Genomic DNA, 26432 nt, shown 5'->3' on the forward strand with positions numbered 1-26432 from the left:
TCACAATGCTTGATTGAAAGTTTAGTGTGTGCTATGTCTTTCAGTCTCTGTGGGGCTACTATGTTTTCTTCTAATTATCTCCAAGATACCAAAGCCTGGGGGTCAAACCATATCTTCAATGGTCTTAATGTGAAAGCCTTAAAATATTGTAAAAAATCTGGAACTGCCATGCCACCGTCTGCTTTATTTCTCTGTGCGGTGGATCTTTTTATGCGAGGTGGTTTGTTATTCCAAATAAATTTGTATGTGGAGGTTTGTAATCTTTTCCAGTAGCCCTCTGGAGGAGGTAACGGAAGCATTGAGCTGAAGAAATTGATTCTTGGTAATACATCCATCTTAACTATTGATACCCTTGCCTGTACTGAGTTTTTAAGTTTTGCCCACCTGTCCAGGTCGTCTTTGATTTTGTTCTGTATTTTTGTGTAATTGTGCTTCACCGTTTGTCTTATGGTGGGAAATATTTCCACACCCAAGCATCTAAAATGTTTGACCATGGGTATCGCACCTGGGAGGGTTGTGTCTTTTTTTGCACTGATGTTAAGAGGAAGAAAAGCCGACTTCGGCCAATTTATTTTAAATCCCGATAAATCACCAAAGTTCTCTATCAACTTGAGTATATGCGGCAATGTGTTGTTGGGGTTTTGCATGAACAATATTACGTCGTCCGCATATAAATAATTTTATGTTGTGTGCCCTTGATTACTATTGGTTCTATGTGTTGGGATTGTCTTATAAATTGTGCTAAAGGTTCTAATGATAGATCGAATAGTCCGGGACTAAGAGGGCAACCCTGTCTGGCTGAGCGTGATACCGGAAAGATATCGGAGATGAATGTGCCTGTTGTAATCCTGGCCGATGGGTCCTTGTATAGTACTTTAATCATATCAATGAATCCTTTTCCTAACCCCATCCTTTCTAATACTGCCCATAGAAACGACCATTCCAACCTGTCAAATGCTTTCATAGCATCCAGGGATAGCATCGCCTTAGGTGTGGTGTCCTCTTTGTCTGCATCTAGTACGTGCAGTATTCGCCTTATGTTATCATTGATCAGGCGACCTTTTATGAAGCCTGTTTGGTCCGGATGAACTAAAGACGTCATATGCTTTTGCAATCTGATGGCTAATATCTTAGAGTACAGTTTGACATCGGTTCCGAGGAGGCTTAAAGGTCGGTAACTACCGCACTCAGTGGGGTCTTTGTCTTTTTTGTGAAGAACTGAAATGAGTGCGATATTTTGATGTTTATGGAAGCTTCCCTCTTTGACTGAGTATAAGATCATATTTAGTAATAAGGGTCCAAATATGTCCCAGCAAGAAATGTACATTTCTGATGGGATACCGTCAATTCCCGGAGCCTTACCGTTTTTCATTCCGGATATGGCCTTCTTGAGTTCTTCTAATGTGATCGGTGCTTCTAACTGTTTAGCGTCGTCCTCCGAAAGTTTAGGGAGAGTAATTTGATTAAGATATGTGTCTAATTTGTCTTGATCAAAGGTCGTTTCTGAATTATACAAATCGGAGTAGAATTCTTTGAATGTATCGTTTATTATTTTGGGTTCTGTTACTAGAGCTTGTTGTTTCCTAATGGCAGTTATATCTGCAAATTTTGCATTAATTCTTAATCGCATGGCTAATAGGTGACTAGGTTTAGAACCTTGGAAGTACTGCTGTTGTCTTGTGCTGCGTATTTGCAATTCCGATTTTTGTCTGTATATTGCTTTGATCTCTGTCTTTAGAATGTTAACTTGGTTTTCTAGTCTAGTAGAGTTGTTGTATTTTAAAGAATTAAAAAGCGTTGAGTAAAGCGTTTCCATTTCAGACAGTTTTGTGCATTGATTTTTGCGCAATATGGAGGAAAATCTATCCGTGAAATCCTTGATCATACCCTTTACCGACATCCATAATATTCTGGGATCTTGCTCCGCGTCTGCATTATCCCGTAGGAATACTGTGAGAGCTTCTTTAATTTGTGTAATGAATTCCTTGTTGTTAAGCAGCATAGAATTAAAACGCCATCTTGGGGCCCGGGAAGATAGTGTACCAAATGTTGCTTTCAGGATTAAGTAGCAGTGATCTGATAGCGCATTGGGTGTCATTTCCACTTCATATTTATCAAATATTCTCGGGGATGCAAAGACGTAATCAATTCTGGATAGTGTGTTGTGTCTCGCCGAACGACAGGAGTACTTACGGGTCATGGGATTAAGTGAACGCCATAAATCAATTACCCCTGTTGATTTTGACCAATCTTTTAATGCTTTAGATGATTTTTTTTGTTCGCTGGAAAAGGCAAGGTAAGTTTTGTCCATCCTTGGGTTCCAAATGGCATTAAAATCCGCACCTATTATATATGAGTACTCGGGATGGTTTAACATTTCTCCGGTTAGTGAAGTGAAGAAACCCACTTCGTACAAATTTGGGGCATATACCGCTGCCAACGCAATTTTCCTGTTATTATGTATAATCCTAGCTATAGTTATGCGCCCCTCAGCATCCGACCATACCCCTTTCAATTCGATATTTAATTTGCGTCTGACGACTATGGCTACCCCTCTAGTTCTCGTAACAAAAGAAGAGTGACTAATATTATTGTATATGTTATCCGCTAACGTATTTATGTCTTCCTCTAAAATGTGCGTTTCGCTTAATAGAGCCACGTCCACATGTTCTTTTTTCATCAGCGTGAGCACGCTTTTGCGTTTGTGTTGTTTGTTTATCCCACCGGTGTTCCATACCATTATATTCAAACTAGCCATAATCTATGCATGTTTTTGTGTAGTTTTTGGTAATGCTTCTGGAGTGCGAAGCTACAATAGATGTACATCCAATTAATGAGGTCCCGTTGAGAGCCAAGCTTAAAAACATATATATATACAAATAAAAATCCCCTATTTTCCCCTCACCCAGAAAGTCGTACAGGCCTGTGTTCCAAAAACACATCCTCCGCGATTGACTTTCTCCCATAGTCCACCGGATTGCCCAAATTGAGCATTGTAATCCTAATCTTCCTATGCTAATTGCCATAGGATCTAACATTTCCATTCTATTGCAATAGAATGTCGCTTTTGGACTTGCACCTTCCCTTACTGTAATGAAATATTGTGATAAATGACAAAAAATAAAAAATAAAAAAAGAGAATAAACTTTCATCGACATATTCATTTGAACCCTCTACTAACGTGTAGGAAAAAAGGAAAAAAGGAAAAGATTGTAGAGCAATATTGACACCTTAATGTGAAGAACAGTGGAAAAGAACAATGTAAGTTAAAATATATATAAAAAATAGAGTAATGAGAAGAAAAAATAAACTAAAATAAAAATTAAAGGAAAGATATAGATAAGGAATGAGAGATAGAATAATAATCAACGTGGAGAAGCCACTAGAACCGAATTAACAGATTAGATAAAATAGAAAAGCAGAGCCTTTTAGAGCTTCAATGTGCCAGTCACTTCATCAATGGAGTGATTACTTAAATTGTTAGAATAACCTTGTAGTGTAGTGTGGTTAATTTTTAAAGTATTATTAAGGACTGATTGAACTTCATTCAATTGATTATCTGCTATGTGTATACACACCGGATGTTTATTGTTAGAGTTGTAGGCCTTCGTTGTCATGGTGCCTTATATTCTAGAAGGTTGTAGAGTATACTAGTGCAATAGACTATTTTTATGTTCCAGAATGATCTAAGAGACCCAGGGCATTTGAGCGATAAACCCAGAATATTCCAGATAGATTTTCTAGCCTTTGATCATTTAATCCACTCGTCACCTGCTCCTCCGTCAAAGTCTCTGATCAACGCGTCTGCTCGCCTCCGCGTTGTGTCTTAATCTAATTTACCCCGGAAGGAACTCACATCTCATAACATTCTCCCCCTAGCAACAGGGCCCCGCCCCCTCTTCTCGTTACTATGTGACACTACGTGCAATGGCTGGTCACCTTTAACACACTAAACGTCCTCTTCTATCGATGTCGAACTCTCCCCATAGCTCTGACCAAACCTCCCCACCAGTGCATATCAGTTGTTGATATTACCAGCTTGCAGACGACCTTGGAGCCCATGGCTCTATATTAGCCTGTGGCTTCCCAGTAACTTGAAAACACACACCACTAAATACTGTCCTCCTCATCTGAGATCTAATAGCAGATGCTGTCATCTCCAGATATTTACATTATATCCACATTGAAAAACAAGGGCCCTCATTGACAAGGGCCCTCATTTATCAATTTTTCTTAGAAAGTATTCTATTTTCATACGTAAGCACAGAATTTAGAATGTGTGCACGCACAAAAAAAACGGGATTTATCAACCGTGTGTACACAGGTCCTATACGCTCCTCCGTGTTGATAAATACCTCTTTGTTCTACCGTCAATGCTTGTGCATGATTATCCATATATGGTCATGAAAGTGATGAAACACCCCCCATGGGATGTGAAATAATGGACTGACCCGAGCGGAACTCTGAGAAACTTCACGGGAGATTGTTCACTGAGGCGCTGCCGAACCAAGAAGACACAACGCGTGTTATGGGATAAATAAAAGGCTGACTTGTAAACGGTGATGTCAGATATCAACGGCTCCCTAAGACCATTGCTGCAATTCTGCCTGGACAGCTCAAAATACTAATAAAGACCGTTCGTTGACCACTGTTTGGCGTTGGTGGTTTGATTGATTGATTGAAAAGTTTATTAACAGATTGCAGAATGGGTACAGTAGCCTACAGTACAGCTCAATACATACAATTATTAAGGGGATGCAGACCAGAGAAAGACTTTCGTCTTGTTTACATCAGGGTCCCCCATTTTCAATTCATCATGTGTGTGTCATTATAACCGTGCTGTAATATGAATGCCTTTATTAGTTGTGTTCGATTGGCTATAATATGATTTTTAGAGGCATCTATTTTGAATGAATGAATGAATGAAAACTTTATTTAACAGATTGCAGAATGGGTACAATACAGTACGGCTCAATACACACAATTGTTAAGGGTGTTATGGTTTGACACCGACCCCAAACGCACGACACAAGAGAGTAGGAATTCAGAGTTGCCAAAAACAAGGGCTTGTTTATTGAGACTAATTAATGAGCACAGAATAGGCAAGTCTAACAAGACAGGTACACAAGCAAGGGGGGAAATGTTCTGCTGCTCTGCAGCTTATCCCGTGGTGGTAGTAGGGGGTAGCGGATGCTGACGTCTGAACCGCTCTGCAGACTTCTCTCGGCAGAATCTCCGAGGTGTTGCGGAACCGAGAGAGAGAGAGAGAGAGGGAGCGAGTCAACAAGGGTGCAGGTAGAACGAGCAGGAGAACAGGAGAGGTGACTTGTACCCAAATACAAAGTTATCCAAGTGAACTAATCTTCGTGTAAATACACACAGTGAGCAAAATTCCAAAACACAATCCCAAGTGAATATCTTCGTGTAAATACACACAGTGAGCACTGTTCCAAAACACAATCCCAAGTGAATATCTTCGGTGCAAAAATAGACACTGAGAGTGAAGTCCAAAAAACAATCCAATGTGAATAATATCTTCGGTGTGAAACAACACACAGTGGGAGATGTAAAGTCCCAAAATATTATCCCAGTGAGAACAACAAAAAGGCGATCGCTGGGTGAGTGACTGTCTGATAAAAAAGGTGGTAATCTTCAGTGTTATAGAAACACACGAAAACGGAATTGATCAAGACAGTCAGTAAAAAACTCACCCAGACGTAGTGCGTAATGAGTGCTGGAACAGCAGCGGAGCGAGCGCGTCGCCACGGGGAAAAGGTGTCCAAGAGGAAGGCTTCTTGGAATATCCTGGAGGTAAAGCACAGAGAGCAAACAGCAGCAGCAGCAGGAACGGAGAATGCAAACAGAGAAATATCAAAACGATCCAACAAAACTAGAGTGGAGAAACGGGGTATAAATAATACGGGATTGATTGATTGACAAGCAGTGACAGCTGGGGAATGTGATTGAAAAGCGTGCGGACGAGAGAGAACCAATCAACGACGTCTCTGACGACGTCACTGGGAAGAAGCGTGTGAATGGGGAATTGAAATGATTAACAGAAACAAATGAAAACAGAGCGAGGTGGTTTAAAGGAACAGAACGAGTGAGTGAGCAAGGACAGAAACCTCACAGTACCCCCCCCTCCACGGGAGCCACCCGGCGACCAGGCCGACCCGGCTCGCCAGGATGGGCACGATGGAAGTCAGTGATCAAGCCGGGATCCACGATGAGCTGCCGGGAGACCCAGCTACGCTCCTCAGGGCCGTAACCCTCCCAGTCCACCAGGTATTGGAACCCCCGGCCCCGCCGACGAACGCCCATCAACCGGCGGACCTGCCACTGGGGGTGACCATCCACCAACACGGGAGGCGGCGGATCAGGAGCTGGAGGCATAAGGGGACTGAGGGAGACGGGCTTAACCCGGGAGACATGGAACACGGGGTGGATGTGCATGGATGCAGGAAGTTTCAGGCGCAGGGCCGCCGGACTGAGTACCTTCAGGACCTCGAAAGGTCCGACGAAACGGGGGTTGAGCTTCTTGGCCGAGGACCGTAGCGGGAGGTCCTTTGCGGAGAGCCACACCCTCTGCCCAGGGCGGTAAGTCGGCGCAGGAACCCGGCGCCGGTCGGCACCACGACAGGCGCGCTCAGATGTCCGGAGCAGCGCGGTCCTGGTGATCTCCCAAACTCGTCGGCAGCGGTCGAGGTGGACCTGCACGGAGGGAACTGCCACTTCCATCTCCTGTGCGGGGAAAAGAGGGGGCTGGTAGCCCAGGGAGACCTCAAAGGGGGAGAGGCCGGTGGCGGAACTGACCATTGAATTGATGGAGTATTCAACCCAGGGAAGGAAACGGCTCCAGGATGCTGGTCTCTCGGCTGCCACACACCGAAGAGCAGACTCCACGCTCTGGTTCATCCTCTCCGTCTGCCCGTTAGTCTGGGGATGATAACCAGAGGAAAGACTGACCGTTGCCCCCAATCCCTTGCAAAAGGCCCGCCATACCTGGGAGGTGAACTGGGGCCCCCGGTCAGAGACGATGTCCTGGGGAAACCCATGAAGGCGGAACACGTGGTGCGTCAGGAGGTCCGCCGTCTCGGCCGCCGAGGGAAGCTTGGAGAGGGCCACAAGGTGAACCCCCTTGCTGAATCGATTCACCACGGTCAGAAGGCAGGTGTTCCCCTGGGAGGAGGGCAGACCAGTGACGAAGTCCAGCGCCACATGTGACCACGGACGGCTCGGAACGGGAAGTGGCTGCAAGAGCCCGGAGGGTGCCTGGTGAGAGGCCTTGCTGCGGGCACAGACCGTGCAGGCCAATACGAACTCCTTGACGTCGTTCCGCATGGTGGGCCACCAGAAACCACAAGCCAGGAAGGAGAACGTGCGATGGACGCCAGGGTGGCAGGCGAACCGGCTGGTATGGCCCCACAGCAGTACCTGGGACCGGACAGAGTCGGGGACGAAGAGACGACTCCTAGGGACGTTGCTAGGAGCACGTTGGAAGCGTAGGGCACGCCTTACCACACCCTCGATGCCCAAGGTGATGGCTCCAACCACTCGGGCCTCCGGGAGGATGGGAGTAGGGTCCTCAGAGGGTGGAGCCCCCTTGGAGTGCATCCGGGACAGGGAGTCGGCCTTCGTGTTGCGGGAACCGGGGCGGAAGGTCAGCGAGAAGTCGAACCGACTGAGGAAACTGGCCCATCTCGCCTGCCGACCGTTGAGGCGCCTGGAAGCGCGGATGAACGTCAGGTTCTTGTGGTCCGTCCAGATGGTAAAAGGCTCCTCGGCACCCTCTAGCCAATGACGCCACTCCTCCAGCGCAGCCACGACCGCCAGCAGCTCCCGATTGCCGGTGTCGTAGTTCCTCTCGGCAGGGAGGAAGCGACGCGAGTAGAAGGCGCAAGGATGCACCTTCTGGTCTGAAAGAGAACGTTGGGATAGGACAGCGCCCAGGCCAGAATCCGAGGCGTCCACCTCCACGATGAACTGTCTCTTGGGGTCAGGGTGGAGCAGGATAGGGGCGGAAGTGAACCTTCTCTTCAGGGAGCGGAACGCAGCGCATGCCGCTGGGGACCAGTCGAACGGCAGAGCGGGGGAGGTCAGCTTGGTAAGTGGCTCCGCCACTTGACTGTAGTTCCAGATGAACCTTCGGTAGAAGTTGGCGAACCCGAGGAAACTCTGTAACTCCTTCCGAGTGGTGGGTTCTGGCCAATCCTCCACAGCCTGGATCTTGCGAGGATCCGCTCGGGTCAAGCCCTTCTCCACGATGAAGCCCAGGTAGTCGACGGAGTTGGAGTGGAAACGGCACTTCTCCGCCTTGACGAAGAGCCGATTGTGGAGGAGGCGCTCCAGCACACGGCGGACATGCTGGATGTGTTCCTCGAGGGTCCTGGAAAAGATGAGAATGTCGTCCAGGTACACCACCATGAACACCTCCAGCATGTCACGAAGGACGTCGTTCATGAGTGCCTGGAATACCGCCGGGGCGTTGGTGAGGCCGAACGGCATTACAAGGTACTCGTAGTGGCCCCTGGGGGTCTTGAAGGCGGTCTTCCATTCATCGCCCTCACGGATACGGACAAGATGGTAGGCACTCCGGAGGTCCAGCTTGGTGAAGAACGAGGCCTGGGTCAGTGGCTCGAAGGTGGAGCTCATGAGAGGTAGAGGGTATTTGTTCTTGATGGTGATCTCGTTGAGCTGACGATAGTCGATGCAGGGTCGCAGGTCCCCATCCTTCTTACCAACAAAGAAGAACCCGGCCGCCACCGGGGAGGAGGAAGGCCGAATGAGTCCTGCTTCCAATGACTCAGAGATGTAGAGATCCATCGCCTTCTTCTCCGGGACAGTCAGACTGTAGAGGCGGCTGCCGGGAAGGGGAGCCCCTTGGCGGAGGTCGATGGCGCAGTCATAGGGGCGGTGAGGTGGAAGGGCCTGAGCCCTGGTCTTACTGAAAACCTCCAAGAGGTCGTGGTACTCGGGAGGTATGGACGAGAGGTCCGGAGGCAACTCACCAGCGGGCCTCCGGGGCGGGGGACAGGACGCCGCCTGCAGACACAGGGCGTGACAGGAGGAGCTCCAGCCCCTGATGGTACCGGAGGACCAGGCGATGTGGGGCTCGTGCAGCGCGAGCCAGGGCCTACCCAGGACCACCGGGACAAGGGGGGATTGGGTGATGAGGAACTGGATTCTCTCGACGTGGTTCCCAGCGATGGTCAGCACGACTGGGCCGGTGCGTTGAGAGATGTCGGCCAGGCGGTGTTGGTCCAACGAAAAGATCTCCAAGGGCCTCACAAGGTCCTCAAGTGGAATGTTGGCTTGGGTGGCGAACTCGAAGTCGAGGAAATTCTCGTCTGCCCCAGAGTCGATGAGGGCCTCCACCGTGGCACGTTGGTCCCCCCAGGCCAGGGTGACGCTCATCAGATGGTCAGGTGGTGCGCGGCGCTGGGAATGGGAAAAACGGCTCACCAGGATCTCCCGGGGTCTCGGTGAGCCTGATCTTTTGGCCGGGTGGGGCAGTCAGCGATTCGGTGTCCCGCACCTCCGCAGTAGAGGCAGAGACCGGACCTGAGCCTTGCCTCACGCTCCGCCTGGCTCAGATGAGAGCGTCCCAGCTGCATGGGTTCCTCCTCGCGAACCGAACGGGGGGGCCTGCTACCACCAGTAGTGTTGAGGACAGGACGTCCAGGAGTGACGTCATGCGTCCGGGGAATCCGGGGTGCCTCAGGAGGTAACAGTCGGGTCCTCTCGCGCCTTCTCTCCAGGAGGCGTCCGTCAATACGGATGACGAGGCTAAACAGATCCTCGAGGGAGTCGGGCAACTCCCGGGTAGCGAGCTGGTCCCGGACTGCGTCACTGAGCCCCCTCAAGAAGGTTAGGCGAAGAGCAGGTTCGTTCCATCCACTCTCCACCGCCGCCAGTCGAAACTCCAAGACATAGTCCGTCACCCTGCCGCTCCCCTGTCGGAAAGTCCCCAACCGGGCTCCAGGGTCCAGACCTCGGGCTGGATGGTGGAACACAAAATCTGCTTCCATTGCCCAGGAGGAAGTGACCCACTGGGCAGCATGGCCTGAAAGCAAGTTCGTCATATAAGCCACTTGGGACCCACGAGCAGAAAAACGGCTTGGTTGATGACGGAAAACCAACTCACATTGCATGATGAATGTGGCACACTCCTCGGGATTGCCGTCGAACAGCCGTGGGACGGAGAGACGGGGTTCCCGAGGTGCGGGATCTGCTGGGGCTGCGGGGAATGCTCCTGAAGGTTGTGAGAGATGAAAAGCATTAACGGTGTCGCCCAGCGAGTGAAGCTGAGCGAGAATGTCGGACTGTTGTCCCGCCATAGCGGCCATTGACCCTTGCATAGGCAGGACCTGATCCCTGAGATTCTGCACCGCAGCCGCAGCTCGCTCTAATTGGAGACTGTGATCCCTGGTCAACTCGACTTGATTAGCAAGTGCGGTTCTGACCCTCTCTGTGTCGGCTGGGGTCGTCATTTTGGTTGGATCGTAATGTTATGGTTTGACACCGACCCCAAACGCACGACACAAGAGAGTAGGAATTCAGAGTTGCCAAAAACAAGGGCTTGTTTATTGAGACTAATTAATGAGCACAGAATAGGCAAGTCTAACAAGACAGGTACACAAGCAAGGGGGGAAATGTTCTGCTGCTCTGCAGCTTATCCCGTGGTGGTAGTAGGGGGTAGCGGATGCTGACGTCTGAACCGCTCTGCAGACTTCTCTCTCAGAATCTCTCTCAGAATCTCCGAGGTGTTGCGGAACCGAGAGAGAGAGAGAGGGAGCGAGTCAACAAGGGTGCAGGTAGAACGAGCAGGAGAACAGGAGAGGTGACTTGTACCCAAATACAAAGTTATCCAAGTGAACTAATCTTCGTGTAAATATACACAGTGAGCAAAATTCCAAAACACAATCCCAAGTGAATATCTTCGTGTAAATACACACAGTGAGCACTGTTCCAAAACACAATCCCAAGTGAATATCTTCGGTGCAAAAATAGACACTGAGAGTGAAGTCCAAAAAACAATCCAATGTGAATAATATCTTCGGTGTGAAACAACACACAGTGGGAGATGTAAAGTCCCAAAATATTATCCCAGTGAGAACAACAAAAAGGCGATCGCTGGGTGAGTGACTGTCTGATAAAAAAGGTGGTAATCTTCAGTGTTATAGAAACACACAAAAACGGAATTTGATCAAGACAGTCAGTAAAAAACTCACCCAGACGTAGTGCGTAATGAGTGCTGGAACAGCAGCGGAGCGAGCGCGTCGCCACGGGGAAAAGGTGTCCAAGAGGAAGGCTTCTTGGAATATCCTGGAGGTAAAGCACAGAGAGCAAACAGCAGCAGCAGCAGGAACGGAGAATGCAAACAGAGAAATATCAAAACGATCCAACAAAACTAGAGTGGAGAAACGGGGTATAAATAATACGGGATTGATTGATTGACAAGCAGTGACAGTTGGGGAATGTGATTGAAAAGCGTGCGGACGGGAGAGAACCAATCAACGACGTCTCTGACGACGTCACTGGGAAGAAGCGTGTGAATGGGGAATTGAAATGATTAACAGAAACAAATGAAAACAGAGCGAGGTGGTTTAAAGGAACAGAACGAGTGAGTGAGCAAGGACAGAAACCTCACAAAGGGGATGCAGACCAGAGAAAGACGTTTGTCTTGTTTACATCAGGGTCCCCCCCTGTTGTTGTCGGTATTAGCCTAATAATACCGACAACAAAATAGATGCCTCTAAAAATCATATACTATTAGGTAGCCTATATGAATTACATATAATAGCAGCCATAGCCTACATTCATGTGTGTGTGGGTGTGTGTGCGGGGGGGGGGGGGGGGTTTAGCCTATATCAGTTTGTGATTTTACAACTGTTATTTTCATTGGTTACTGATTAAGACTATAAAATGATAGATACTGTTGTGTTAGAAGTGATTTGTGATTAATGTGTAGAAGTGATTTATGATTAACATGCTATTGCTGGATGGGTCAGGCGGGGGTCAAATCATGTCCATTTACATGATCAATATAAGCACCTTTCAGGTGTATCAGCACTCTGTTACCTTCCCGCTTTCATGATATAACAAAACATGATATTTTTTCATCCTTCCCATCAGCACTACCCTCTCTCCAAGATGATTAGCAGCACCCAGACCTGCAATTACAACTTTGACAACCAGAAGAAACACATGACGGCTGGAACCTGCACCGAGAAGCACATCTTCTTGCCTTTCTCTCACCAGTAAGTACCTACAGGGATACAACAATGGTACAGTCCAAACCTGCCAGTCTACAAAATGGTAGCAGTGCAAACATATAGGCTGATTCTTTCAATTGTTGGAATCTTCTTGTTTTTTGTATGTATCTACCAATGGCATGGTAGAGAACCTTTTGTTATTGTTATGGAGATACATGCATTTCGTAGCTATATAGCCATAGTATTTCATAGTATGTTTCAGAATTCTGACAAATGGTATTCCACAAAAATTCAGATCAATTAAGATGTTCTGTAATATGAAATAAATTATTTTGCCTTGTGTCAACATCATGGCTATTTGCTGACATTTTGTCGTCATTTGTTCTTAAAATAGAAATGAACATGGAGTTTCCACTGAAGTGAAACAGACTCTGACTCTGCAGGAGACCAACAAAATCAAGGACAGGGTCTTTGATCACAGTGAGTATTTGTTATTGTTTGTTTAGGTCTTTGAATATGTCAAAATATGTAAAAGTGGGCGGCTAGGTGGTGTAGTGGGCAAGGCACTCGCCACCAACGCAGGAGACGCTGGGTTCGAGCCCAGCTCTCGGCGTTGCTACCAGCTTGGCTGGTCGCTCATACTAACACAATTGGCAGTGTTAGGTGTGGGAAAGCTGGTGGGCGGGTCCTGGTTGTTGTAAACAGTGACTCCTACAGTTCGGTCGGGGCGCCTGCACAGCGAGGGAAGGATCTGGAGGGAGGTAGTGTGACCTTCTACACGTTACACTCTCCCAGTGAGAGTCTGCGCGGCCAGGCTGGCTGCCGGCTAGCTGCACATGTGTCGGAGGAAAGCATGTGATCGTCTCCGGCCTACCGGACCAACAGTAGGGGGGGAGTGCGCAACAACCAGGAAGGGGGTTGGGAATTGGCATAACGACTAACAGTGGGATGGGAGAAAAATCGGAAAAAGGAGGGGGGGGGGGGGGGGGGGGGAGATAATAATAAAAAAATATATATATATGTAAAAGTTTGCAGCAAAGTCTTACTGGTTCCTGTATTATTATTCTGCAAAGATGAAGACAACCTAAAGTTCCTGCCCATGGAGGCTGTTGAGGACAAGGCCCCGGTCCAGAGCACTGAGGCTGTCATGGCCGCCATGAGGGAGCTGAACACCCTGTCTGAACACTCTATGGGTCACCAGCGTGCCGCCATCTTCCAGAGGCTCGTGTCTGAGCTTCGTGGCCTGGAGAGCCAGACCATTCGCCCTCATGCAAATGAGATGATGGAGATGTCCAACTCCCTGACGTTCCAAGCCCTGGCCCAGTGTGGTACCCCAGGCTGCAACAGTGCCCTGCTGTACATCCTCAGTACCTTCGACAGTTCTGCGTTCGACGCCGCCGTCTACGCTCTGAGTCTCCTGCCCAACCCCTCCCGTCTTATGGCCAAAGACATGCTGGACATGGCTCGGGAGAAAAGGAGCAAGCCCCTCATGTACGCCCTGAGCAACGTGGTCAGGAGGTCAGTAGAAACCAGCTATTTCCACTTGTGAGCGTCAAAGAAATCCATCTCACATCTCATTACGGTGACGGTGAACAGTGTGTTTATTTGCGTGTGAACGCCGTGCTTTGGTTTCCAGGCTGTACCGGGCCGAGGGCGTCACCCCCGAGATCACTGCCGTGTCCCAGTTCACGGCTTCTATTCTGGGCGCCGATTGCGCCGGGGAGAAAGAGTTGACCTTATTGGCTCTGAGGGTAAGCAACCATTTATGAAATCGAGCCCTAAATGCACTCCTTATAATCAAACGCTATAAGAACATATCCAGTTACTGACATGTTTTTCTGTGTTCCTATCCTATTCCATCCAATTTGCAGGTTGTTGGTAACATAGGAGATGCTATGGAGGCTGCGGATCCCAGTGTAAAGACCACCCTTCTGACGTGCATGAGACAGCCGGCCGCCGCGCTGTCCGTCCAGCTGGCTGCCATCCAGGCCTTCAGACGCATGTCTGTAACCGAGGAGGTAAATAACCAGCAAGACCCTTTTGAAGGTCAATACAGTAGGCAGTGATGTACCTGAACGTATTCAATGAATGATCGTTCATGAACTTGTTCATATTTTGGGCGAACGTCAACTGAACGTACTGTGTTTCCGCTAGATGAACGTAATTGTGAACACGTTCATTCTCGGCGCTCTATCACAGTATAACTTCGTTCAAAAGTGTGCCAGATTTGGGATGGCCGCACGGGCGCACACACACACAAACACACCGAAAGGTTTCGGTGTGTGCGTGTTGCGTGCAGAGAGAGAGACTCGTTACGCAGGCCGCCCCTTCAAGGCAATGGTCGGGGAAACACTGATAAATAATCACAGTGTGATGGAAATGCCAGTATTCTGATTGCTGTCTGTGGTTCTACATGGGTTGTGGCAATAATTTTGACAAATAATAGCTTGCAGCAACATATTGAAAAAAGAACTATAAACTAGTTCATTTTTTAAACCATGAACTTTAGTTAAACATTTTTTATTATGAACTGAACTAGTTCATTTTAAAATGTGTGAACTGTGAACTGAACTAGTTAATGTAGAAAGTGAACTTTCCCAACACTGACAGTAGGAATAAGTTATCGTTTTTAGACAAACCTCCTCCCTCCCATAATACATCAATGGATAAGTGTCTGCATGTGTGCCTCTACAGGTGCGCTCTAACATCCAGGGAGTCAGCCAGTATGCCATGGAAGCGGTGCAGAAGCGCATCGCAGCCTACCTGATTTTGATGAGGCATCCTGAAGCCAGTGACCTGGAGTTGGTGAGGAAGGTGCTCACCCAGGAGCAGGATGCGCAGGTCAAGGCCTTTGTGACCTCTCACATCTACAACATCATCAACTCCGAGGATCCTGAGACCCAGAAGTAAGAGTCCCTTGGAAGTGTCAGATGCAATTCGCTGAATAGAAACTCTCACCTTATATTATTCAGGCCTATTGGACCAACGATGCTGATTTATTTAACCAGCTAACTGACATTGACTTATTTAACGTGTTTCTTCTCAGGCTGGGTAGTAAGATCCTGAAAGTCCTGGAGGGCAATGACGTCAACGTCATCTTTGATCCTTCTAGCCAGTTGCCTAGGGAGGTGTTGCTGGAAACTACCTTGAAAGCCGTTGGCTACAATATGGATATCTGGGAGGTAAATTAAACTATGACATATATGCATAATATACATATACATATATATATTAGTGCTGTCAATCGATTACAATATTGAATCTGATTAATCGCATGATTGTCCATAGTTAACTTCGCATTAATCGCATTAAAAATCGCATTAAAAATCGCATTAAAAATCGCATTAAAAATCGCATTAAAAAAATAAAAATAAAATGTATTTACCTTAACACTTTCGGGGCCATTTGGATCCGTCTAAAATCACTGTAGATGGCCAGCATATCATAATAGACTTGCACAGTCCGTGTGGCTGTTTGTAGAGCTAAATCTATACTTTATAGTATTGCTATCTGTCCATTCTCATTGTCAATTGAGACCATAAACCGTCCCTTCAAAATGGCTTAAAGAAATAATTTTTTAATCAATACGTTCTCATTTTATAGCGTCTTGAATATAAGCGTTATAAGGGATTTCGGCTAGGATGTTTCCTGGAAGGCGAGAGACAGGCCGCTAAGCTACTAACGTTAAATCCAGTGGCATTTCGGATATACAGAAGCTACAGTTAAAACTCAAACTGCATATGATCGGTATTGATGGTCCACCATGAATGCATGAAGGGGCGGGGGACGTCGTTTCTGATGATTGATTACCAATAACCGTGTTAGCCTCAGTAGCCACATTCATTGATCGAGTGGATGGCTATCAAATCAATGCCTGATCAGCGTGTAATTTACGTGAAAAAGATCTTACCGTGGGCCGGTTGGATCCCCCAGAGCATTTCCCAGTTATCGATCGCCATCTGGTAGATTGATATGTCCATTGGCTGATGATAAATTTGTTTAGTGAAATCCGCGTCCCAAAACGTATTCCGTGCAACAGGCTATAGGCATCATAGATATCTATAAAGAACACTAGATAGCTTACCCGCGCTGCCGGCCAATGTAGAGCGACGTCGTCGTAGGGCGGCCATCTTGCTCGAGGCGGCTCAGCTACTGATAACATTAATGTTACTTTTTTTTACTTAAAGGCATTTTTTTTTTTTTTTTTTACAAACCGCTTGAATCATAGCCACGTTAATAATGCTTGTAATAAACCAAACCGTTTGTAAATCCGTCAATATTTCAGCGAGTATATTTTTGTCTGTGCAGCTCACTCACCCTCACTCAAGGCTGACTGGGGCAAGATGGCGGCGGTTCAGTGACGCTGGTGACTCCGCCTTAAGCTATCTAGTGTTCTATATATATCTATGATAGGCATCGCTTCAAGTTAGTAGAAAACTACATTGGAAATCCAGAAAAAACAAGACAACTTCTGCCACAGGGAACACTGCATTATCGAGATAGCGCCCGTAAGCTGATCTGGCCGGTAATGCACTTTTTCTAATTCAAAGAGTAGGGTACTTCTGCAGTGCCGCTCGGCGACCTTTATTAAAGGTTATTAAATGGAATAAAATCCAAAAAAACCTTGCCACGGAGATGTCCGTGGTTGGTTCTTTAAGCATGGATTCGAACCATGGATTTATCCGTGGTTCGTCCCCAATGTGTTAAACAGATATTTTTCAGGTTCCAAGTTTTAATACTCTTATCAACATGAGAGTCAACAAATGCTTGCTTTATGCAGCCATTTAACACAAAAGGATGACCCTCATGGATTGCAAATTTGCATCAAATTCAAAACAGAATGATGCACAAAATAACTTAAAATAAAATAATAATTTAAAACAATGAATAAAGTGTGCATGAAATAATAGGGGAAAGAAAACGTTACATTCACCCACACAAGGGCTGAGGACTCACACCCCACCCCCCTCTCTCTCACACACACTCCCAGCTCTCTTTCTCTCTTGCCCCTTCCTCATCTCTCTCACCCCCCTCTCTCTCTCACACACACACACACACACACACACACACACACACACACACACACACACACACACACACACACACACACACACACACACACACACACACACACACACACACACACACACACACACACACACACACACATTGAGTCAGAAACAAACATAGTATCAATGAGAGTATCAATAATACACCTGAGTGAAGAAAAAAAAATAGTGGCGTTAATAGAATCGGGCGTTAATACCACGTTAACTTTGACAGCCTTAATTATATATATATAACGCCCGATTCTATTAACGCCACTATTTATATATATATATGTATCTAAATCTAAATCTGTTTGTCTTGTTGTCTGTAGATTGTAACTCTATTTGTCTTGTTGTCTGTAGATTGTAAATCTGTTTGTCTTGTTGTCTGTAGATTGTAAATCTGTTTGTCTTGTTGGTCTGTAGATTGTAAATCTGTTTGTCTTGTTGTCTGTAGATTGTAAATCTGTTTGTCTTGTTGGTCTGTAGATTGTAAATCTGTTTGTCTTGTTGGTCTGTAGATTGTAAATCTGTTTGTCTTGTTGGTCTGTAGATTGTAACTCTATTTGTCTTGTTGTCTGTAGATTGTAAATCTGTTTGTCTTGTTGTCTGTAGATTGTAAATCTGTTTGTCTTGTTGGTCTGTAGATTGTAAATCTGTTTGTCTTGTTGTCTGTAGATTGTAAATCTGTTTGTCTTGTTGGTCTGTAGATTGTAAATCTGTTTGTCTTGTTGGTCTGTAGATTGTAAATCTGTTTGTCTTGTTGTCTGTAGATTGTAAATCTGTTTGTCTTGTTGTCTGTAGATTGTAAATCTGTTTGTCTTGTTGGTCTGTAGATTGTAAATCTGTTTGTCTTGTTGGTCTGTAGATTGTAAATCTGTTTTTCTTGTTGGTCTGTAGAGTGTAAATCTGTTTGTCTTGTTGTCTGTAGATTGTAAATCTGTTTGTCTTGTTGTCTGTAGATTGTAAATCTGTTTGTCTTGTTGTCTGTAGATTGTAAATCTGTTTGTCTTGTTGTCTGTAGATTGTAAATCTGTTTGTCTTGTTGTCTGTAGATTGTAAATCTGTTTGTCTTGTTGTCTGTAGATTGTAAATCTGTTTGTCTTGTTGTCTGTAGATTGTAAATCTGTTTGTCTTGTTGTCTGTAGATTGTAAATCTGTTTGTCTTGTTGTCTGTAGATTGTAAATCTGTTTGTCTTGTTGTCTGTAGATTGTAAATCTGTTTGTCTTGTTGTCTGTAGATTGTAAATCTGTTTGTCTTGTTGGTCTGTAGATTGTAAATCTGTTTGTCTTGTTGGTCTGTAGATTGTAAATCTGTTTGTCTTGTTGGTCTGTAGATTGGCATGGAAGGCAAGGGCTTTGAGACAACCATTGAGCTTCTGTTTGGGAAGAACGGATTCTTCCCAGACACCGTCTCCAAGGCCATGTACTGGGCTGGAGATAAGATGCCAGGCAAGATCAATGCGGTTCTTGAGAAATTGTCTCCACTCGAGGGAGCTGAGGGACTGAGGAAGGTAATTACTCATCATGAATCTATGTTTCTCTCCTACATGCTGTTTTTCAGTGTTGTTTGATAAAATATTAAATAAAAAGTGCTAATATTACCCCAATGACACTCTTTATTAAGGTGCGCGATAACATCGTAAGGGAAATTGTCCATCATTTCAACAAACTGGCAAAGGAGCTGCAGACTCAGGACTCACCAGAGGCCATGACCTACCTGAAGATGATGGGAGCTGCACTCGGTTACATCAAGGGCACCGACTTCCAATTCATCGCTCAAAACGCAGCAATGTACGCTGAGGTTCTACTGATGACTATGCCAACACAGGTACTATTTATCATTCTCACACATAATAGTAACAGCTGCTGAATTTATCTCAAGCCCCACCCCTTTTTCATGATTCTCCAACCACAACAGTTGCTGGTGATAGAGAACCTTCAATTTATCTATATATTTGTTTCAGGCCATGAAGAAACAACTGATGTCCAACACTGAAAATGAGATCTTCGCCCATTACATCTTCATGGACAACAAGTTCTCTCTCTCGACTGCATCTGGTTTCCCTCTCAAGTTCGCTCTGTCTGGTACCTTCGCTCCCGGAGCAAAGGGAGGAATCCGCATTTCACCAGACGTGGTATAATATCCTACTCTTTATGGTCAACCGTCTTACAATGTTCCGTCAAAATAACCCGTGCCCTGATTCTGAGGCTGCTTACGTGTAACACGATATCAATTTGTTTGCTTGTAGAAAGAAGTGTCCTTCATGCCCTCTGTGGGAGTGGAGTTTGTGACCCAGATGGGAGTCCACGTCCCAGAGTTTTACTCTTCTGCCGTTGAGATGCATACCAACCTGTACCACGAGAGTGCTCTCAATGCCAAGATCACCATGGTGGCCGACCAGGTCAAGCTGACCCTCCCTGCCCCACAGGGTAAAACCCAGCTCTTCAGAATCAGGTACATTTAAATAACAAGAGGGGAAACAGATATTGATATCAACATAAATATTATGTTCCATAATAGGTTATGGAGAAAAGAGGAAAGTTATTAAGCTGTTTGTTTATTCTTTTAATAGCAACCGAATGCTGACTGTCACATCTGATGGGGTCACTCTGATCCCACCAAAGGATGAGGGCAGGACTAATGTTGTGAATTGCAACCCTCTCTTCACTGGAGTCAAGTACTGCACCACGGGCAAAGTCCGGTACTCTGTTGCTGGTGTTAACGCTCCTTACTTCCCCCTCAGTGGAGAGACTAAGTACGTTTTAATGTGGACACTCAGTTTGCTCACATGATTATCATCAATGCAATACTATTAAGCGATTAAGCACTAACATTCTTAACTTGATCTTTACCCTGTAGGTTCGCTGTGGATATCGAGCCCACCGCTGAGGTCGCAGAGTACACTGCCACCATTGCTTTAAAACGCCTCAGTGAAAGCGACGAGGAGGTCGATTCTTGGACGATGATCCTGAAAGCAGAACGTACGGACATCCTTGCTCAATATACATAATACAGTATATAGTCAACGTATTGATCGTGTATATCAAACTGCGTCAACTAATGTCACGCACATCATCGTCTCGTTCTCTTTGTAGCTTTAGATGATCAGCCCACCATCAAGGCCACGGCCACCATGAAGTACAACAGGAACTGGGATAACCCGAACAGGAACGTCATCACCGCCGATATCCAGATCCCGGACTACGACGTGGAGGCCGGCATCAGGGTTGGCATCTCCATGGTCGATGACGAATATGGTGGTCGCAGGACATCCATCACTCTGGAGATCTCCAACAAGAACATCCCCCAACTGTCTCTGATCGGCCGTGTCATTACTGCCTACAGACTCGGACTCCAACTCACCATGGAGGTTCAGCTCCTGGTCCCGTCCCTCCAGACCGATGCTGTCATTACTGCCACCATCAGCAGTCATGGCCAACTCACCATGGAGCTTAAGAGTGACATCATGTTCCTGCAAACCTCCTCTGTTCTCACCTTCAAATATTGCGGTACACTGGTTGATCAAATACGACTGTTTCTGGATTTAGAAGGACGATGTCTTCAGGGATTTGTTCAAATTGAGTTTCATGGTTGTTGATTGCTAAAATGATATGCATTATTTCAGATGAGGAGCAGCAGCTTGATATTCAGCTGATGTCCAACGTGAACGCTGATATGAAGGCCCTCGTACCTTACAATGAAGGCCTTCAGGCCTGGCTGACACAGCTCACAGAAGACATTATGGACCAGCAGCTGGTCATAAGCGACATGGAACCACGTCACGTCTTTGACAAGGCTCTTGAGGTGAGAAAAATGAAGGCTTTCAGTTTAAAAGTGCCCGAAAATCCATTGTGAAAGATTATATTAAATATTATTAATTAATCAATATTGGGGAAAAGAACATATAGCTTCCACAAAATTATTTTCATGCATTTAACTTTTTCTAGCTATTATTTTGTATAGGCTGGTGAATATCTCTTTCTGAGACACAATCATGATCATTTGTTTTTAACAGGTTGGCAATATGTGGATGGACAAGATCACCACTGATGTTCCTTATGTTGAGACTCTGAAAAACAGTATGGCCGAGCTGGCAATGCCCACCATGCCTGAGGAACTGTTCATGGCATTGTAAGTAAAACTCAATGCATCCTGGTGTCATCAGTGCATTTCCCATGTGCCTCTTAGATTATAAATTCCTCATTTCATTCATCATGAAAAACCTTTAACTGTATTTCTATCTAATCACATAATATACACATATTATTTCCAAGAACAATGAAATACTCATTGAATCCAGCCATATAAAGTCTGTCTGTCTGTCTGTCTTTCTTTCTTTCTTTCTTTCTTTCTTTCTTTCTTTCTTTCTTTCTTTCTTTCTTTCTTTCTTTCTTTCTTTCTTTCTTTCTTTCTTTCTTTCTTTCTTTCTTTCTTTCTTTCTTTCTTTCTTTCTTTCTTTCTTTCTTTCTTTCTTTCTTTCTTTCTTTCTTTCTTTCTTTCAAATAGTGAGAGCACATTGAAATTCTCTTCAATTTCTATTGGGCCAGTATACTATTATATAACGATAGGTATACATTTGGTTGAAGTGTCTGCCAAGTTCAACAGCAACTATTACAACTGGCAAGGCCTGATCTCTACCAGCAACAACACTGAGGACTCTCCTAGCTACACAGCCAAGTTCAAAGTAATGGCTGACAGTCCTATCGAACTCCTCTCCTTCACATCTGAGGGTAAATTTATCTTTCTCATTACCTATATCAGAGGAATTATATAATGACTCTATAATGCTGGTGTTTAACTATATCAATATAAATATATAATGTCAATATGTAATATAATATGCAGTGTTTCATAATTTTACTAATTTGCCTTGTGTATCTTGTTTTACAGGAACTGCAGAGTTTAGTTTATCTGACACACCAGATACTCTGAAGGTTGGCATCAATGGAAGCCTGAAGCACAAGCTCATGGACACAAGCTTTAGTTTAACGGAAACCATTGCTATCTTAGACAAAGTCATGTTAACTGGTAGCTGCAATTTCCAGGCCACCTGCCCTCTGGGTGTGCAAACATCCATGGACATCACCTCCCAGTGCTCCCTGGACTCAGACATGCTCACTGGAGATACAAACATGGAGGGAAGTGTAACCATTGGCCATGCAACTGTTAGCACCTCCTTCTCCCATACATTTGCTGTTGAGCCAGTAAAGAAAGAAGCAAGAACCGAGTCCACACTGAGGCTGAAATCTCCAACCCTGGAGTTTTTGAACAAGATCAAGGCAGGGTATGCTGATGAGCAGCTTCTGATTGAGTCCAACACCAACATGGACGATGATACTGAGAACCGTGCCTACTGTTTGCTGTCTGGGTCCGTGAACCCCTCTGGCGTGGAGATTAACGCTGATGCCTCCCTAAACATATTTGAAAGCCGTGCCTCTCACAAAGCAACACTGACCCTGAATGAGGATGGCCTTAGTACCAGATGTACCACAACTGCACAGAGGAGTCAAATGACCTTTGAGAATGTCTTCCATGGAGGGTTTGACGCCTCTGGATCTACCATGGCCATCACCACTAAGGGAGCCATTGGGGAGAACACAGCTGAAGTCAATGCTGAGGGGAAGCTTGGAACATCTGAGGCCTATCTGAACAGTGTGTTCAAGGGCAACCTCTTAGGTAGCAACACCAGGAACAGGGTGAGCCTCATATTAAATGAAGATGGCTTGACCTTCTACAACAACCTGGTTGGATCTTTTGATGATGATTTGAAGACTGACAGCACACACTCCCTGACTCTCACTCTTCGATCCCTGGCCGTCCGTTCCATAACTGACAACGTCCTTTATGACAACTACTACAAGCATGACATCACAGCTGATTTGGGACATTTCACTGCCGCAGTTGTCATGAACAGTGACCTGAAGATCATGGATGTCAACTTTGTGAATGAAGCCCAGTATAATGCAGAGCCCTACAAGATGGATCTGACCGGAACATCAGTGGGGATCTTCTCTGGGGAGGAGTTTAAGCACGCCTTTGAAATCACATTCGCTGACATGACCTTCACAGCAAAGTGTAACACCAATGGTAAACTCCTGGGAACTCAAATGGCTCATACCACAGACATGGAGATTGCTGGTCTGAACATGAAGTTCAACAGTGTGGCTAACTTCAACTCGCCATCTCTTCGTCTTGACAGCACTGTCACAACGGTTGCTGAGCCCTTCACACTAAATATCGATGCTCTTTTCAACTCAAATGGAACAGTGCATCTGTATGGAGAGCAGAGTGGTGAACTGTACAGCAAGTTCCTTCTGAAGGCAGAACCCCTGGCTTTCACACAGTCATTTGAATGCATGGCTTCAACCACTCATGAATTGGAAAATGGAGACTCCGTTAAGATCCATATTGACAACAAGTTCAACAGCCTGTTGACCCCACAAGAGCAGAGTGTAACACTGAAGATGACATCCAAGCTGAACGACCACACTTACGATCAGGAAATGAATGCCTACAACAATGCAGAGAAAATGGGACTAGAGGTGATAGGAGCTGCCTCCACCAATATGTTGAACAGCGTTGGTGAGAACCAAGACTACTCCATCTCTGGATCTGTGAAGTATGACAAGAATAGCGATTTCTTCCAGATTCCATTCGTTGAGCATCTGCCCACACTTGAAGAAATGAAAGATGTAATCATGAGGCTGATGGAAGACAGCATTCAGACGCTGAGGGATATTAATTTCATGTATGCCATTGAACTTTTTCTTAACTCAATGGAAAGTTACATCACCGAAAGTTACATCACCACCATGTTCAATGTAATCCATTCCAAGATTGAAGAGCTTCTGTCCAACTATGAGATTGAAATAGTTGAAATTATGAGGCACTACCAAGTCAGGGAAATGATTCAGGCTGTGAAGGATCTGGTGAATGAGCTGTATACCTTTGACTTCCCACAAATGGTTGATGACATCGGTGTATACTTTGAAGGATTGTTCCAGAAAATTAGGTCTTTTGATTATGAAACATTCACCTTGGAGCTGAAAGAGAAATTATCTGAAATAAGCCAGATTTCCTGTTTCAGAAAACTCCACGGAGAGTTCAGAATTGTTTCACCTGACTACACTCTCAGGACCACTGCTGAGCTGCAGAACACCACCACTACTCCTCTCACACCCGAGTTCACAGTGAACCTCAACTCACGTGCCACATCTACGGTTGATCTCTTGGCACACACTCTGGACGCCAGTGCTCACATTGCTGTGCCCAAGATGAATCGTGTGTCCGTCTCTGAGAAGGTCAAAGCTGTACACACCGCGTTCAGCATCGACCACCAGGGAACGGTGACTTTGAACGGTGACTACGGCCTTTCAGTTCAGGCTTCCGGTAAGACTACTGCCGAACTGGTGGGAAGGATCGAGGGAACTCTCTCCAACTCTGTCATTGCTTTGGTCACACCCTCTGAGCTTACGTTTGACACCAAGAACAAGTGGAACATCAAGCTTGTCCTTCCATTCCAGCTGCCTATGCTGACTATGGAGGTCGACCAGGAGATGTTTGTAAACCCACAGGAAGGACTCATTGTCTCTGTGTCCTCCCCATCCACTGGACTCCTTGGATTCCAAGTACAGACTAAGCACCCAGTCCAAGTGAAAGGAAGACTCTATGGCTGCTACCCGGTAAGACTCATATATGTTATATCATATATATGAATGAATATTTAATTAATTGATTTAAATGAATTGATTACTAATCATTTGTTTTTGTGAGTTCAATTAAGCTGATCATGTCAACATAAACCGCTCCGGTATGGTCTTTATTTATCTGAATATTTTCCCTTTTTCCTTCTTTCACATAGTCCGAGCCTACAAATAACGTTGATATCTTGGCCGTGAGGATGTCTGTGCTGAGCATTCATGCAACATGGAATACAGAGCTCCCTTATGAGATGATGCTGGGACTGAAGGAGATTGTGTCAGCAGAATCCTTCCAGGAGATTGTGTCTGATCCCATTGCCAAGACATACAATGCAATCATCAGACTTGTTGGCATTCTAGCGAGTTCTTTTGAGCAGGTTAAAGAGCAGGCCATTGTAGTGTTCAGGACTCTGGCAGACAACTTTGATGATTTTAATATGTCTGATGTGACCACCAAGGTTTTAGAAAGCACCATGTTAGTCCTCAGGGAGTACCAGAAGCATGTCCAATTGGTGCTTGATGCTGCCGTCAGGTTCCTGAGAGAAATCAAGTTCCAGTTCCCTGGATTTGAAGAGAAGCTGTCTGGACTTGAAGTCTACCAGAAGTTTAGCGCCCTTGTAGCCGGTGTGTCTGAAGAGGCTATCATTAAGGTCCCAGAGTTCTTTGCCTTCAAATTCAAAACCATCCTTGACTATATCAGAAGCATTACATTCACTCTCCCTGGCTCTAGCTACAGCGTGAGTGGAGGAGAAATCCTAGATGACCTGGTGGTAGCACTGGAGAAAGTCCAGACCCAGATAATCGTCATTGTACGGAAACTGGGAGATATCCAGCTGGATGACACCATTGAGAGGTTGTCTGCATTCACGCATGTTACTGTTGAGAAAACTGAGGAACTCTTCACCTCCCTAGCATCTAATGATTTAGAGCAGCTCTTCACTTGGTTGAGTGACATCTACACTGATGCCATCAACTCCAAAGTCCTTGACGATATCACAGAGCAGGTCCATGAGGCCAGAAGAATTATTGAGGAATACATCACTGTCATCAGAGAAAAGCTCCAGGATATGTTTGCCGGTATGTCCATTGAGCAACTGATTGACTCCATGGTGAAACACTTGAATGCTTTCCACAACAAGGTCATTGAGTTCCTGAAGGAGGTCACAAAAGATGCTGAGTATTTTGTGAGAGTGAATGACAGACAGATCGACATTGTCATTCCTTTTCCATTCATTGCAAATCCAACTGAATAGCTGTATAAGGCTTTGTGTCCACCGGGGACGTTTTTTTCAAGACGGACCGTTTTGAAAAGCAAAAAAAAAAAGCTCAGAGCGTTTGCTCGATGTTGATTGGTCGGTCGAAAAAAGTTACCTTGATGAGCGGCTCTCCTCTCCAAAAGTTTAACTAGTTTCAACTTTATGCGCTGGGAGCGCTCCGCCCAAAAACGCCAGCCGCCAAGAGCGCT

General features: G+C 45.7%; 1 protein-coding gene across 1 annotated transcript in view; it reads left to right on the forward strand.

The window, feature by feature from the left end:
* LOC311240491 (apolipoprotein B-100-like) overlaps positions 1-26220 on the forward strand; it is a gene marked incomplete at both ends in the record, with an annotated part of 64774 nt that extends 38554 nt beyond the window's left edge. Inside the window, 19 exons of the mRNA XM_084329070.1 lie at positions 12136-12260; positions 12610-12695; positions 13289-13733; positions 13852-13966; positions 14087-14233; positions 14910-15121; positions 15262-15397; positions 18601-18777; positions 18891-19094; positions 19231-19401; positions 19516-19721; positions 19840-20022; positions 20127-20248; positions 20363-20776; positions 20893-21071; positions 21283-21398; positions 21909-21997; positions 22158-24949; positions 25129-26220. Coding sequence (XP_084185196.1) covers positions 12136-12260; positions 12610-12695; positions 13289-13733; positions 13852-13966; positions 14087-14233; positions 14910-15121; positions 15262-15397; positions 18601-18777; positions 18891-19094; positions 19231-19401; positions 19516-19721; positions 19840-20022; positions 20127-20248; positions 20363-20776; positions 20893-21071; positions 21283-21398; positions 21909-21997; positions 22158-24949; positions 25129-26220 — 7011 coding nt within the window. The remainder of the gene's footprint in view (positions 1-12135; positions 12261-12609; positions 12696-13288; positions 13734-13851; positions 13967-14086; positions 14234-14909; positions 15122-15261; positions 15398-18600; positions 18778-18890; positions 19095-19230; positions 19402-19515; positions 19722-19839; positions 20023-20126; positions 20249-20362; positions 20777-20892; positions 21072-21282; positions 21399-21908; positions 21998-22157; positions 24950-25128) is intronic.
* Positions 26221-26432: the final 212 nt, after the last annotated feature.

The sequence above is a fragment of the Notolepis coatsorum genome, assembly GCF_963971535.1.
Source record: "Notolepis coatsorum genome assembly, chromosome: 14".
Classification (NCBI taxonomy): Eukaryota; Metazoa; Chordata; class Actinopteri; order Aulopiformes; family Paralepididae; genus Notolepis; species Notolepis coatsorum.